At 33.0% G+C, this 16,667-nt stretch overlaps 1 protein-coding gene across 1 annotated transcript in view; it reads left to right on the forward strand.

The window, feature by feature from the left end:
* Positions 1-16,667, forward strand: part of POF1B (POF1B actin binding protein) — a gene marked incomplete at both ends in the record, with an annotated part of 70,663 nt that overhangs the window by 24,369 nt on the left and 29,627 nt on the right. Inside the window, 2 exons of the mRNA XM_081115459.1 lie at positions 2,429-2,530; positions 7,804-7,986. Coding sequence (XP_080971585.1) covers positions 2,429-2,530; positions 7,804-7,986 — 285 coding nt within the window. The remainder of the gene's footprint in view (positions 1-2,428; positions 2,531-7,803; positions 7,987-16,667) is intronic.

Here is a 16,667-nt window from a genome sequence, read left to right on the forward strand (position 1 = left end):
ACATGGTCTGTATAGTGCATTCTCTTCTCTTGATTTTATGACATTTTTCTTTTCTGATTCTCATACTCCTTAAGACTTGTCTAGTTCTGTGTTTGATCTCCACTTACCTTTTCAACAATGGCATGCTTTTACTAGAACTTATAAGCATATTCTGAAATCCAAAACTGTAGCTATAAGATCCTTATTCAGTTCCAGACATGTTTTCAACTGTGTGCTGGACATCTATATCTGAATGCCCATCTTCACATTTTTGTAAGAGTCTCTTTGCTAGTTCTTTGCAATAATTTAACACATGCTTAACTGTTTACTATGTACTATATACCTTATTAAGTGCTATGAGAAACAAAACCATGAATCAAACCTGGATTCTTGGGAACATATGAAACTCAAAATGTCTCAACTTTTTTTGTGTTGTTGTTGTTGTTGTTTTTGTCATCACTGATCATATCATATATTCCTCATGTTCAAGATCTCAGAGTCATCTTAGAAAAGTACTGTCCTTAATGATTTAGGATAATCTGCTAACTGTTCTCCTCATATGTACCCTTTCCTTTCTCCAATTACTCTTCCCAAAGTTCACCGCACACCTAAGCTTCTCACTTCTTACTACTTGCAGAACCAAGCCCCATCTGCCAAGTATGCTCCCTACATACAACTTACACTTTTCCAATGTTGGTGCCTTGACTTATTTTGTTTTCTTCACTTAGAATACTATTTCTTCCATTTCTTCATATCCAAAGCATAACTTAACCTTCTCTCAAATGCCATCTGATCCAAGTAATGTACTAACCATTGCTAAATGAAATTCCATTTTGTCTCCTGAATTCCATCCCATAAGTTATTTCTCTGTACCTTTTACACTTACGACTTTCTACCTTGTATTATAGATATTTATGTTCATATATTATCTAGACCAGAGATTAGAAAAACTTTTCTGTTAAGGGCCATATAGTAAATATTTTAGGTTTTTCTGGCCACATAGGGTCTCAGTCCTTCCTTTTATTTACAGGCCTTTAAAAATCTAAATATCATTCTTAGCTTGAAGACATCACAAAAATAGGCTGCTGGTTATAGTTTGATAAATTCTGATCAACATTTAATGCTCCTGGTAATAATCTAAGTATGATTCATGCTTTATAACACTGAGCAAAGTATATTGAGCATAGTAACCTCTTAAACATGCTACAATGATTGCAAATAACTACCCAAAAGGTGTTGTTGTTTTTTCAAAAACAAACAAGTATAAAATAGCTTCTAGGGGAATTTATCTAAATATATCCATCTTTACATTTAGTAACTCATCAGCTAGTCAATTTTAATTACTTATATGCTTTTCAACCAAAGTAGCCCAGGTCATTTAGTTCAAGCACTCTTTATTCAAACATGAATATAAGAAGTATATAGCTTTGTGTTCAAAAGTGTCTTGTGTTCTCAACAACCAGTGTTTTAGTTCTATTATTCTAAACTATATTACAATAGAAGACTGCAAAAATGCTAGAACCTTTTGTTGATTTTGAAATGGTCTTAAATATGTTAACTAGTAACAACCTTGGCCAATTCCTTTCTAAACTGTTCCTGTGTCCCAAAACAGATCAATGAAATTTTTGGTTTGTAACAAAACAACTCCAACTCCCCATCTACAAGTTAAAGACTCATGAAAACCAAAAGAAGGGAAAGGAATATATATATAGTGCACATTACATTTATTTTAGACTCCAGATATAATTTTAATAGCTCTTTCCTGGTTTCTTTCATATCTTGAACATGTCACCAGCCTTTATTTCACTGGCTGACATCTTCTAAGATAATACTACATCAATTTAGTTGATTATATGGAGATACAGTGGCTCTTAAAACCTTTACTCTGTTCTCAGTATTCAAAACATATTGTACTGAGAGCCTTAGCTTTGATTATCATCTCAAATAAGAACTGTACACTTCAAGGGTACCCAGATTGAGTTCCAGGAAAAGAAATTATGTAATATAGTTCTACCTACTTTATGGCTCAGTGGTGATGAATTATGTTTATTTTGCATTTCTCTAATAATACTTTTACAGGGAGCAAAACCTGCCAGAGAACCAAATTTAAATGAGATTGACCTCATGCCTGTCTACTTCAGTGAAAACTCTGAGAAAACTATACCTTGCCTTAGGAACAGAAACAAATTCTCTTTTCCACCCTTTTATAATTTCCCCAAAACACTGTGTTAGGCCTCGTTAAATGTAGTAGGAGAGATCCAGATTTTCTGTTTGAGAAAATAGGCTATCGTTATTACTATTTCTTTACATCTCTCAGACTTTATTGAAATAATCTCCTCCTATAGTCTACCACTACCTCAGAGTTTATTAAAGACTGGATATTTACTTAAGTTAATGTTTCCCTGAAAAGGTACCTTTCAAAGCACAACAGTTTTTACTGTCTTTATAGGAACCACTGTCTCCATTCCTAAGAGGAGGCCATTTCTTCCCAGGAAACAATGTTATTTATGAAAAAACAATAAGAAAAGTGGAGAAACTAAATATGGATCAGGTATGTAAAATTTGTTTTAAGGCTTATTTTGTAAGTATATACTTTTGAATTATGAATACTTTAGTAGAGCTTAAATGACATTCAAATGTCAAGTGCTAGACAAGACCTCTGAGTCATAATACTATCTTAGTATGTCTGCAGCACTTCATATCATCCTTAACACTTTCATATCCATTTCCTCATGTGAAATATTATTGTCCCTGTTATACTGAATGGGAAACTGAAGTAAAGATATGTCAATTCACATAGACAATTAATGGTAGAATCTGAACATAATATAAATATCCCATGCTTTGTATGTTTCTTTTAAACTGGTCTCACAAAAATCATAATTTTAAACATTATAATTTTATTTTAATTCATTTAACATAAAATGTTAAATTACTATATATGAAAAATATTGTATACTATAAAAGTTCTAGAAAACGAAAGCTTCAAGTCACACTTTTAAAATTCCATTGAACTTAATAAGTACAGCAAGCATGTCAAACTCACAGTCTGTGGGCCACATGCAGCCCACAACGAATATTTTTGCAGCCCAGCCAATATAATGGTATGTAAGAAACGTTTTAATAAAAATTTTGTAACTTAATTTTTATAATCTCCTGTTACACATAATTATTAATAACTGACTACAACATTCACTAATGATTACTATAATCATGTTGCATTCATTTCCTTTACATGCTTTACTCGCAGGGACATCATTTCTCTCCACTAATACTAACAGAGAATATTTTAGCAGCCAATTGTCACATCTACAGTCTTGGACTGACTTGTTTGGTGTGCACAACAGGAAATATTTCACTTTCGTAGAACAAGAAAAATAGGTTTTTTGCATTCTGCTTATTAATTTGTGCAGTTATTCAGTGTCTGGTAAGTTAATGTTCAAGAAAAAATATTAATTTTTATTTAAATGTTCTATTATTTTATGTTAACAATGACTCACTTATTTCAGCCCTTTGTATTCAGCATGTCTCTATCAAAATAAACCTACGTTTCTATGAAAATTGAAACTTTTGTTTTTCTGCAGCCCACATACCGTAAACTTAAACCTTGTTTACTTAGCCCGTGTTAGCCTTGGAGTATGACATGCTTGAAGTACAGGGTACAAAACTGCAGCTCTGAAGGCCCAGTCCTTCAAAGCAGAGTTGTTACTGTAACCTGCAGAGGTTTCCACATGGCCTGTTTGGTGGATTCAAGCATGCCCAGCCCACACAAAGCCTGAGACTTATCTCCTGGACATTCTTGAACTAGACAGTGTGTTAATTTCTTAGGGTTGCTGTAACAAACTACCAAACTCTGGATGGCTGAAAACAACAGAAATTTATTTTATCACAGTTCTGAAGGTTAGAGTTAGGGTATCTCAGTGTCGGCAGGGCCATGCTCCCTTTGAAAACTTTAGAGAAGAAACTCTTCCATGCCTATCTTCTAGTTTCTGGAGGTAAGGGTCCCTACACTTATAGATGCATAACTTTAATCCTCGACCCTTAAGCGGCATCTTCATATCCTTTTCCCTTTGTGCAAGTCTGTCCCTTCATATGAGGCACTAGTCATGTTGAAGTAGGACTTATCCTAATGACTTCACTTTAACTTGATTATACCTCTGTTTCTTAATAAGGTCACATTCTGAGGTACTGGGGATTAAGACTTTAGCATTTCTTTTAGGGGGAGCAAGGGGCACAATTCAGCCAAAAAATAGGCAGTTAAATAATACTGAATGAATTTCAATCACAACATATTTTTTCATATAGGAATGAAAGATTAAAATATACTAAATTTTCCTTTGTAATTTTCTTGGTATGAGAAAATTATTTTTCTGAGCATTTATGGGCAGTTGTTACCATATTTATAGAAACTAATGTATATTACTTAGATGTTGCCCAATAAAAAATAAATGGGGTAAACTCATATTTATAGGCATCCAAATCTTTAAGATTCTGGGCTGCTTGTAAAACTGGATGTAGTCTGAAGGGTACAGTACACATATCTTCCAAAGAACAAGCAAAATATTTCTGAACATTATGATTCCAAATAGAAAAATTTCATCAACTATGTCAGTTCTTCAATGGGCACTTTCCTCAAGCTATCAAATTATATCATTTTTCCTTTATCGAGCTGAACTGCCAAAATAATAAGTTTAGCACATTTTCAACAGCAAGGAATGGTTGAGGCACATCATTTCATGCTGCTTCCAACTTCTTGTTTCAAAGAGAATAAATAAACATTTTCTAAATTTTTGTCCCTAGAGGAAAGTATTGAACACCCTGTACATTATTATTGCTTTGCATCTGGATTAATTAAAGAAGAACCCCTTTAAGAGAACACTGCCACTACTTACTATTAACTTATATATTTACATTTCTATTTCCACTTTTCTCATGAATGACTTAACTGATTTGGGAGTTTTGGAACTACCATGGAGATTTCCCAAGGTAAAAGGAGCCATTCATATAGGATAAACTACAACTGCTTTGTTGTAGTTGAATTTCCTCAGTGATAGAAATACAGTGAGATAATCTGGATAAAGCCAGAATCTGTACAAACCTGTTTAGTATGACATGAGACTAATTCAAATAAGATTAGCTCTTAGGCAATGGGACCTGTCCAAGAAAGAGGTCTTTGCATTAGAAGGCTGTTAAAATGGTACCAGTTGCAAGATATTATCCAATTCATATGAATTGTACTCTATATTTTTTCTCTATCAATGAAGACAAAATATATGATAAATCAAAAGTGTTTGATCTCTTGCAGGTTAAAAACTCAGCTTATAGTATGCTTCAAAAGTATGAGTAATATATGAATATCTTGCTTTGGAACAACAATTTTAGTAGTCATGTGTGAGAACTGAAAACTGAGTACCTGCTAAGACTTCAGTGGTTCCAGTGAGTGGGTACGAGGCCAAATAGGTTCAGGGAAACCACAAAGCACCCCAGATGGAGAGACTATTCCCATTCTATTCAAGAGGCAATGGATACTTTAATAAAGGAAGATGAGTGAGAAATTAGTTTTGATTTCTTTACTATTCTTTATTGATATGTCCTTTCAAAGTGTTTCCTAACTTGTTTTTTGAAGAAATACATTATATTTTTTCAGGAGAAATTCTATTTCAGTAGTGTATGAGCTTCCCACTGTGTGAAAGTTTTCTCAGAGTTCAGACTTTCACTGACTTTATCCTAATCCAATGTATGAAGGCATTTTGTAACATTAAAGAACAGATAATACATTTACCCCCTGAATTTGTGTAAGAGTTCCTGATTAGTATACAGCCAGACTTCTAAACTGTAGAGATCTTAGTGCTTGTATGTTTGTAAAGTAAGTCATATTGAAAACGAGCCTATAGAAAATGATTCTATGAACTGATTCTATGATCTTTATTATCTATATGTCTACCAAATTCAGTTTCTGTTTGTAAAATGTGTTTCTTTAAATATTTTTCTTTCTTTCAAAATACTTTTTCTATACATGAAATGATAATTAATACACATAGCTAAAAACATAAAGGCATAAAATGTATTAAGAGGCACAAAAAAGTATAAAAAGAGAATAAAAATGCATACAGTGAATAAATAGCCTATCTATCCTGATTCTCTTGTCCCTCAGTTCATCTTCTCAGGCAGTCACTCTTAAAAGTGTTTTGCTCTGTGCATTTCAAAGCCATCATATATATTTGTAAATATACATATATGTACATTTTTAAAAATGTTATACAAAGGGAGCATACTATATTGATTCTTACGCATCTTGCTTTTTCCATTTAACATAGTTTAAAATTGTTTCATACAAAAACTGAAGATCTGAAGTGTTTTATTAATACAAGTCAGCTTTCCACAGTCAAAGAAAATAGGGCACTCAACTTATACTTTTGCAGTTAATTGTATGTGCATGAATATATTACTCTAAGTCAAAAATTATTATTTTTTTCTTTGAAAATTGGCTTTCAGGTGCCTGTTATCAAAGTAGAACATTAACAAAAAAAAGTGCAGGAAATTCAAATAAACCTGAAAGCCCTCAAACTGAAATAACCAAATATCTTTTTTATTCTGTGCTCTATACTTATGAGAAGGAAAAAACCTCTATGACAAATGAACAAGCAGATAGCAAAGATTTAATTAAAAAACAAGTTACAGAACATATTAATGGCAGTAAAAATCTAGCTTAATGTTCTAAAAGAACTCTGATATAGAAATCATGAGCTCCAGTACCAATTTTGCCACTGATTAGTTGTGTAATTTTAAGATAATCATCCATTAGTTCATTTATTCTTCATAACAACCCAATGCGACACATATTGTTTCCACTTTTACAAAGGAGGAAACTGAGGCTAATAAAGATTGCATATGCAGTTTCTCAAGATCACACAGTAAGTGATAAAATCAGACTTAGAATACATATTTTCTGGATCTGAATTTTTAGTCACTGTTTTTGAATATTTTTTCTTAATTCATACTCGGTTTTCATAAGCATAAGAACTTTCTCCACCTCCACTGTGATTCCTAACATTGAAAATCACTACATTATATTATTTTCTAATTTTATAATTCATCTACAGCTTCAGAATTATAGTATTATTAGGTAATTAGGTGCTGAAGTATCTATTGAATCATCAAAAAAGAGGATTTAATATTAATATTCATTATAGTTTTAGTGATAACTATTAGTGGAATATTAATTTAATCAGAACATTCAAGTCCCTGACCCATTTAGGTAAGTATTTGGATGGTCACAGCCACTTGATCAAATAAAAATAGAATTCAATAAAATTTCCCCCAATGGAATACTTTAAAATTGATGTAAGTAAACAAAATAGAAACAGATCCATAGGCACAAAGGGGAGGAGTGTTGGGGAGCTGAGTGATAAAGGTGAAGGGATTATACAAAAAAAAAACACAACAATCTCATAGACACAGACAGCAGTATGGTGATTGCCAGAGAGAAGTGGGGGAGGGGGGAGGGAGAGGTTGAAGGTTTAATGGAGGGATAAGTGGCTACAGAAGGAGACTTGACTTAGGATGGTGAACACACAATATACAGATGATGTATTATAGAATTGTATACCTAAAACCTATATAATTGTATTAACCAATGTTACCTCAATAGATTCAATAAAATTTAAAAAAGAAAAGAAAAGAAACAGAAAAAATCACTTAGTAAAGCTACAAATCCTAGGGCTTCAAATATCTTGTGAAAGAAAATTTTAAAAATAGTTTCAGTTGGATTTTTCTTGATCAGTAATTTTTATTCTCAATGACTCTTTTTGGTATGTGTTTTAGGAATTCTATCCTCAGGTTCAGTGCCATCATCACATTGTCCAACAGCCCCAGATCATCCACTCTCCTCATTGTCAACAATCCCATTCTAGCCAGCAAATCCAAACTATCACAGGAGGTGACTCAACATCTACAAGCATTGGAAATGACCTTTGCCATGGTGAATCAAGCCATATACATGAACAGGTAAGTTCAATTAACTGATACCTTACAAAATTGAAATAATACCCTTAAACACTTCTCACTCTGTACAAGTACCCATATTAAATTTTTATCAAAATATTGAAGAGTTATGTAACTAGGATTTGTAATTTGTTACAGTATTTTAAAAACTAAATTTCCTTTTCCTCTCAGAACACAAAATATTTCAGGTCTATTAATGAACTAAATCTATGAAGGAATCATGAATTGATTAATAAATTCCTGATTTATAGCTGATCCTCAGGTCTAAATTGGGTCTAATGGTTGTAAAACCATTAAGTATTTTTAAACATTAAATACTTTCATGAGATATGGTACTTAAATGAACAGTGATTTGCAAATGATGCTATTGAAGATTATTATAATGGTCTCATTTCACAGGCTGGTAATTACTTCCTATATGTCTTCTTTGAAAATATGGTATATTAAGTCAAGTTAAAATGTATATAATTTATTGTATATTACATAAACAAAATATAAACTAAAATTTAGTTGCTAAGCATTAATCTCTTGTGATATAATTGCCAGTGACTAATTTATGTTCTGAAAACTTTGGAATCTTGTAAACATCTGTTATGCAAGTGTTAAAGGAAAAAAGATTTTCTTGTATCTTGGTAAAGTTAACAACAGGAACAATGAATAATCAACATCATTTGTATGTTTTCAGATGTTTTTTCTAGTAAAGAATAACATGCTCAAATTGACCCTTTCATAGGCAACTCTTAGTAAAAGACAAAAGAAGAAAAAATAAAGGAACCTGTCCACATAAGAATTTGATTGATTTATATTAAATATACATGATATTACTTCTAAGGGCTGTGAATTTGAAATATGCACTTTATCTGTATTTGTCAGAAAGAACCACAAATAATTTAAAAATCTACCATTTTCAATCTATAAAGCCTTAGAATGATATTTTCTCTGAACCATCTTATTAGATTAAGTCACTTGAAATATAGTTAAATCTTGTAATTTGCTTCAGTTTCTTCATTTTAAAATAAAGATTTTACACCACTCATTTCTTACAGGCTATTCTAAGAATAAATTATGTTTTGTATGCTAAGCACTTACCATAGTTGAGTGCTATTGGAAAGTACTTAACAAAATAGTAGTTCTTAGTTTTTAGTAGCAATTATTATTTATAAACATTAAATCTTCATGCCAGGTCCTATGAAAAATACTAAAGTGGGTAAAGCATTGTCACATTTCTTATAAGTGTTTACTATCTAATATGGAAATGACAGACTTAAAACATAACACAACACTAAGTGTCTTCTGTCATAACAGAGGAACAAGTAATGTGCTTTGAGAACAGAAGAGAGAAGAAATTAATTTCAGCTGGAAGGTCAAGGAAAGCTTTGTCGAGGAGGCAGGAATTGAACTGGGCTTTGAAGAGTGAGCCAATTTTTATATGTGGTATTATGGTGTGGCATAGAGTTGACATCCTAAGAGGGAATTACCTGAAAAAAGTTATAGGTTTGGGAATTTACATTTTGGGCTTCAGGAATAGGTCTACAGTTAGTGGTTTGGTTTGTATGGAAAGGAAGACAGAATGAGGAGTACTAGATCATGAGGCTCAAATGTTACAGAATGAGGAGTACTAGATCATGAGGCTCAAATGTTAAGTTTAAAATGTTGAACTTTATTTGGTAGGCAGTGCAGAGTGAGTGAAGGTTATTAAGTAGGAAAATACTGATAGGTGTGCTTTAGGAGGTTAATCCTAGCAGCTTTGTACAAGACAGATTGGCATACTGATTAATTTTATTCTCACAGTGATCAGATGAAAGTGTCATAACAGTAGGTAGGGAGTGAGGGGCAATTATCAGAGATGGGAATAACATGCTAGGATTAAGAATCTTGACTAGTGGCAATGGTGATGCTATATTCTTTCATTAGCTCAGTACAACTAATAATATATTTGACCAGACCAGATATTGTCTATTTAAAAAAATGGGTAGAGTTGGGTAACTAATATATTACTTTCTATTCTATTATTCATACTTCAGTTTGATATTTGTCAAATGCTGGTGGCTTTTTTGTATATATAACATTTTTCTAGTTTTTCAATAGCTTCTGATGATAAAGTTGAAGTGCTGCTGAAAATAGAACAGTGCCCTGGGAATCTTAGATGTGGTAATTCTACTTGTATGGGGTTACATAGGATTGGATCCATTCTTGGTCAGAGTGAAGAGTAACCTGACTGTGCAAATCCCATGGACAAGGGATGACAGGGAGTGAGTTGTCTCACCTAGGTTCCTTGGTGTTTATATGTCTCTTCCACCTGGCAGAAGTCTCTTTAAAGAGTAATAGAGCAGAAGTAAGTTGGGCTTTTTAAAAATATACATATTTTATTGATTTTTTACAGAGAGGAAGGGAGAGGGATAGACAGGTAGAATAATTGATGAGAGAGAAACACCAATCAGCTGCACACCCCCTACTGGGGATGTGCCCGCAACCAAGGTACATGCCCTTGACCAGAATCGAACCTGGGACCCTTCAGTCCACAGGCTGATGCTCCATCCACTGAGCCAAACTAGTCAGGGCAAGTTGGGCCTTTTTAAAACTAAAGGTTGGCCCATTTTTAGTTTGTGTTTAGAGTTCAATTGTAAGTGGAGGTAGCATAATAAGGTGGGAAAAATATAGACTTTAAATTCAATTATTTAGGCTTATAAAAGCCTGCGCTGTATGATCTGAGGTGTTTGATTTAACTGAAGTAACTGACTTAACTGAACTGAACCTCAGTTTCCCCATCTATAAAAGAGGTAGAATCATACTTAATGTGTAGTGTATCTACAATACAGTTCAATGAGATAAAATATCTAAAGTACCTAGCTTAGTGTCAAGCACAAAGTAGTTGCTCAAATGAATGTCCAATTTTCTATCTTCTCCCTCCCTGAACACCATGCCACAAATCTTTCCAAGCATAAATATATGAAATTGTATTAATAGTTTCTCATTGTAATGATATTTTTAAATGAAACTAAAATGCTTTCCACAAAGCAAAATATACTCAAATATTTTTGAAAATAAAATGTGGAAAAACTTGGTTTCAAAATATTTTTTAGAAAACGAATCTATGTATGTTTTTCATGGTTTTCCCTAGAAGTATCACAATTTTGGTTTCAAATTCAAAACATCACTAATCACATGTCTTTCCTGGAGACATTAAGAATAACACACTGTGATCATTTCCCTGCCATTAGCAAGAAATAGATAATTTCACATATGTTAGTGACAGGGGGAAACTCAGCTGAACTCATTTTACAAGTTGTCATACAGGTGGTGGTTATTAGAAAAACTCAAATAATTATGTATATTGTATGTGCAATTCTTTTCCACTTGGCTCAAGGCTTCCAAAAAACCTTTAAGAGTCATGGGAGGATACAAAAAGAACAATCCTTGTTACTTGGATAGTGCTATTGCCAAAGGAAAATACTCCAACTTGGATGTTTTTCATTTGAAAATTCAATTTTTGTCAATATAAAGACAGCATAGATCTTAGTGTCAGGTGTTTTTTTCCGGAAAGTACCCAGGCAGCTTTCCACAATGCTTATTTAACATAAGTCCTTCACTAATGATGGAATCTCTGGGCCTTTTAGCTCTATGAACTCAGCAGCTTCCTTACTTATTAACACGTGACTCATATCCCCCTCCATATTAACTGCCTTCTTCACCCGCATTATTGAAAATGAATGTCTTTTATTCAGACCTCTGTCCCCTGCTATTGTTTTCAAAAATTTAATTCATATCTGTGTTGAGCCCATCTTTTCCAAACACGACCCTTATCTGTGTCCCCCTACCTCCTGCTCTGGTGCTCCTTTGAACTCTTGTTTTATGGCAAACACGAATTGCTATTTATTAGCTCTTTAAAATATTTTTTTATTTTTTTTAATTAGAGTAATGCCTGTAATGCTTAAAAGGTCAAATAATAAAAGATATATAAGAAACAGCAATTCCCTGTTCCAACCTTCTTCATGCACACCTGATCCCCCAGAGGCAATCACTTTCAACTCTTAGCTTTTTCTTCTGGTACTTACCTCCATACACCTAAATAGTATGCATATACTTATGCTGCTATTTCTTGATTTATTGAAGTTGTATATTATCTCTTAATAATTCTGATACATAGAATTCAGTTCTATAAATCCCAAGTTTTGTCTAAATCAGTACTCAGTGTTTATGCTACTATTGACATGAAAGTATTGTTTGTTGCTGAACCAATTTGTGTACTGTTTTGCTTCTTTTATTAGTATAACTATTTTTGCTGATATTAATATTTTCCTATTTTTTATTTGTTTGGTTTTCTATGTGTCTTCTGCTAATTCTTTTCTCAAGGCAATTTTATACATTTAAGTGTTCTGGTTTTTGTTGATCAATCATCTTCTCTGTTTAAAACCCTGCAATCCATATACACGAGCCCTCTTGACTTGTATTACCATTATCTACTGACCTTCTAGCCACTCTCCCTATCCTTTCATAGTTTCATTGGCAGGCTTACAATCTTCTCCATTTCCCGATGACCCCTGATCTGTAATTATCTATGAGAACTTCACCACTCATATATATCAGTGGTATTTCCCACACTCTGTCCTCATGGTTCTTCATTACCCTCATTTTTTTTTTAATTTCTACTACATCCTCAGCCCTCATAGACTGATACCAATCTTTTAAATATCCTTCTATCTTTATTCCAATAGCAAATTGTCCATATGCCTTAAATTAAATAAGACCATTATTTATATGATGGTTTAACATTTTACCAAAAGGAAAAAAAGTAGGTATTAAGTTACCTACATTTTCCAGTTGAGAAAACGGAAGTTCAGAAAGTTTAAGCAATATAATTAATCTAAAACTAGGAAGTGGGAACTACACTTTTGGCTCCAATTTCCATTCTTTTTTTTCACTTCAGTGGTTTGCTGCCTAGGTTTGCTCATATAGAAAATTAAATTAGGGTTTTATTTTAATTACAGAGCTGTTGTTAGGAGTAAAGTCTTCATTTTAGAATTGTGATCGTTATACAGTACATTCAATTCAGTGACATTTGTTGAAAATCTATGTACCATGTACTGTATAATGCAACATAGTTTTACTGAAATATCTATAGAGATTAAAATAGCAGTGAAAATTTTCAGAACCTAAAATTCTGACATTTTCTCTAGCCAAGATTTCTTCTTGTGGTACAAAATTTCTTCTTACTATTTTTTTACCCTATTAGCCAAAAGACATTGTACCTAAAATGTATTTAATTTAATGTCTACTCAATTAACTGTGATCTCAATCAGTCTAACAGTTATTAACTGTCCCAAACCAAAGCAAAATAAATGAAGAAGTAACCTTATTTATCTAAAATCTTATCATATCATAGTGTGGTGAAAGCCTGGGAGGGGCGTGCGCAGGATGGAGAGGGTCAGTGGGGAAAAAGGGGACATCTACAATCCTTTCAACAATAAAGATAAATTTAAAAATAAATAAATAAAATAAAATGTTGCCATATCATTATGAGCTTTGGGGGGCTAATAATCTATACTTTGTAAATCTTTTATTAATCCTGATGTTTTTTGTTTTTATGTAACAAAAAGTTACTACCCACTAAGGTCTAAGCAGAACAAACTTTGTTACTTAACATGTCTATGATCTTTAAGAGGATTAGACATTTATGTATGATATCTTTTCTATAACATGGCATTTTAAGCGCTTTATAGTCTGCTGAGCAACCTTTCTAAATAGGTGAAAAATGCACACACTTAAGCCAGTTACCTAGTGGTCATAAATTTAATTAAGCCAACACCCTATACTACTGGTTTGTGACTGAATCTTGCTTACAAACTCTCCCTAATCCTGAGCAACATTTCTCACAAATGTGTGCCATTAAGTTTGAGGGGAAGGAGCAGGCAAGAATATTTAGATAGCTCAGCCAAAACTCTTATCTATTCTGTGCCTACTATCTGCAGGGCTCTATTATCACTACCATTAAACTTTGTAAATATGGTTGGTCAAAATTATCATCTTTAAACATCAAAGTTAATATAAAGTAGATGGTTGCAAGAAATTCCACTCCCAGAATATCATCAACCACAAATAAGAAAAAAAAAAAAAAAAACTGGAACCAGGACAAGAACTTCCAAGGCAATAGTGAGGGTGATGCCCAAGTTTTCCCTTTACAAAGTACTTCCTTTCTGCAAATTCTCTGAGAAATGATCACTAATTTATCTCTGCTTTCATACCTAACATTGTTGCCTTGCCTTGTGTTTGTGGCAGCAATTCTAATCAAAGTTGTGTGTTTGTGTGTGTTTTACCTACAATCAGAGACAAGATGTTGGATTGCTTGGCCATTATTATAGTCAAATAGTTAACTAATGAAAGAATCTTTAACTTTTTGTAATTTTTGAGAAATATCACATTTTGCATATCTGAAAATGACTATTCTTCAACACAGTTTGTATCCCTTCCCTGTTTATATAAAAAAAATAAATCTATTATCCAAAATTGACATTCAAAATAGCTCTCATTCATTAGGCAGAGAGTAGATATGGGCTATGCACATATCTCAAATATCTTATCAACTTACTATTGTCACAGAGAGAAAACCTCTACCCAGTTTTCTATCATTATTCTGACCCCAAACTCAAGTTGGCTTGGGAGGCTCCTGATATTGGCTTTTTAAAGGCAACCAGAGGATGGCTCTTATTACTCTCAGTTTGCAGATTACATTTTCATGGTGTCATGTTATTTTATTATGAATTTTTCATTATTCCTCTGTGAGAATTAAAAAATGTGTTAATGTATATGTATGAGCATGATGTTGAGCCAATTATAAAAATATATCTCAAACACACCTGCAAACAGTTAAAATAAAACTAAGAAGGGGACTCTTTCCCCCTCCCCACGTGGGAGTCTGTACTTGTTCTTCAATAAATCTTCACCTTTGCTATACCACCTTCCAAAAAAAAAACACACAAAAAAACCTAAGAAGCTCTAAAGACTTGTGATTTAGTAAATGCAAAAAATTGTGAACTGGCACATCACCGTTCATGGTTAGAAAATGTCATATTATTGTTGAGCATAGTCCTGTCAAAGACTTAACAGTAGTTTAGAAGCTGAGTTCTGTCTGTCCTCTCTCCTCCAAACTTTTGAACCCAACTGGGTTTTGGATTTTACTGAGTGTACTCAAATGTTATTGTAAATAGTAAGTTGTACAAAACTGAGAATGAATATATACACAAAGGAGTGAAATTGTGTTCCCTTCTTTTCCACCTTGACATGTCTTTTCCAAAAGAACTGATTCTTTAATTCTAATGTTCTAACCCTTTCTCCAGCTGATTCAAATTTATTATTTGAATTTCAGGCATACTTAGCATAGTTTCACACTAATAAAATCAAACAACTAACCTCCAAAATAATGCAGTTAGGAAGATTGCAATTCCAAAGTAACTCCTTTGGAATTGCAATGAAAACAAACAGAAGAGGTCATCTGGGGGAGGCAGTATTGTGTAGTGGTTACAAGACTGCATTACTTCATTTAATATTTACATAAAGTTTACAGCACAATGCCTGGCACATGGTAAGAGATTAATAAACAGTAGTTATTAATACCATTTCTCAAAATAAAATCACATACCTTTAGTAACTTTTAACACTGCTTTCTAAATATGAAACACACAATTAATGTAAATCATTCCTTGTCCTGAGCTCTGTAATTCTCTATTTAGGTACCTACATTTTCCACCACATCCAAATCACATAAGTAAAAATTTTAATAAAGCATTAAGATTCATGTGGGTGAAGTCTTATGTACATGAAAGATCTACTAGTATGAAGTGCAATGCTAGGGAAATATTTGCGCAAAAAGAAATAAATATTTCAAGACAATCTGAAATGATGGAAGTACTATGTCAAATGAATCAAACTTGAAGGAAAAAAGAAACAATTTTCACATTATGATGAAGGGATTACAATCCCCTATTAGAAAAAATGTGGAAAACACTAAACATATCAAATCAGTTGTTTGGAGATTCTAACAGGGAGCTCAGTACTTGAATATCCTTGGCTAAATAAAATCTTTCTGCTTGGAAAACTTAGTTTTAGAAGGGGCACACATAGAGAGGTGAGGCAGGAAAATAGTATCTATTTGGCCAGCTACAGCAATGAAATAACCTAAGGATCAATGGAATGACATTGACATGACAGCTAGATTTTCCTCTTATCTAGTTAAGCTTGATTTTTTTCTTTTAAAAAATGTTTTTTTTATTGATTTCAGAGAGAGGAAGGGAGAGGGAGAGACAGAAAAAACAATGATGAGAATCGCTGATCAGCTGCCCCCTGCATGCCCTCTACTGGGGATGGAGCCTGCGACCTGGGCTTGTACCCTAACTGGGAATTGAACCATGCTCAACCACTGAACCACACTGGCCAGGCTTGATTTTGTTTTCAATTACAGTTTACTTTCAATATTATTTTGTATTGGTTTCCTGTGTATAGCATACTGGTTGGTTAGACCATCATTTACTTTACAACATGTTTCTCCTGATATTTCCAGTACCCACCTAGCCCCATACATAGTTATCACAATATTATTGACTATATTCCCTATGCTGTGCTTTATATCCTATAACTATTTTTGTAACTACCAATTAGTACTTCTTTATCTCTTCTTTTTTTCCACCCAG

The sequence above is a fragment of the Myotis nattereri genome (assembly GCF_964212035.1).
Source record: "Myotis nattereri genome assembly, chromosome: X".
Taxonomy (NCBI): Eukaryota; Metazoa; Chordata; class Mammalia; order Chiroptera; family Vespertilionidae; genus Myotis; species Myotis nattereri.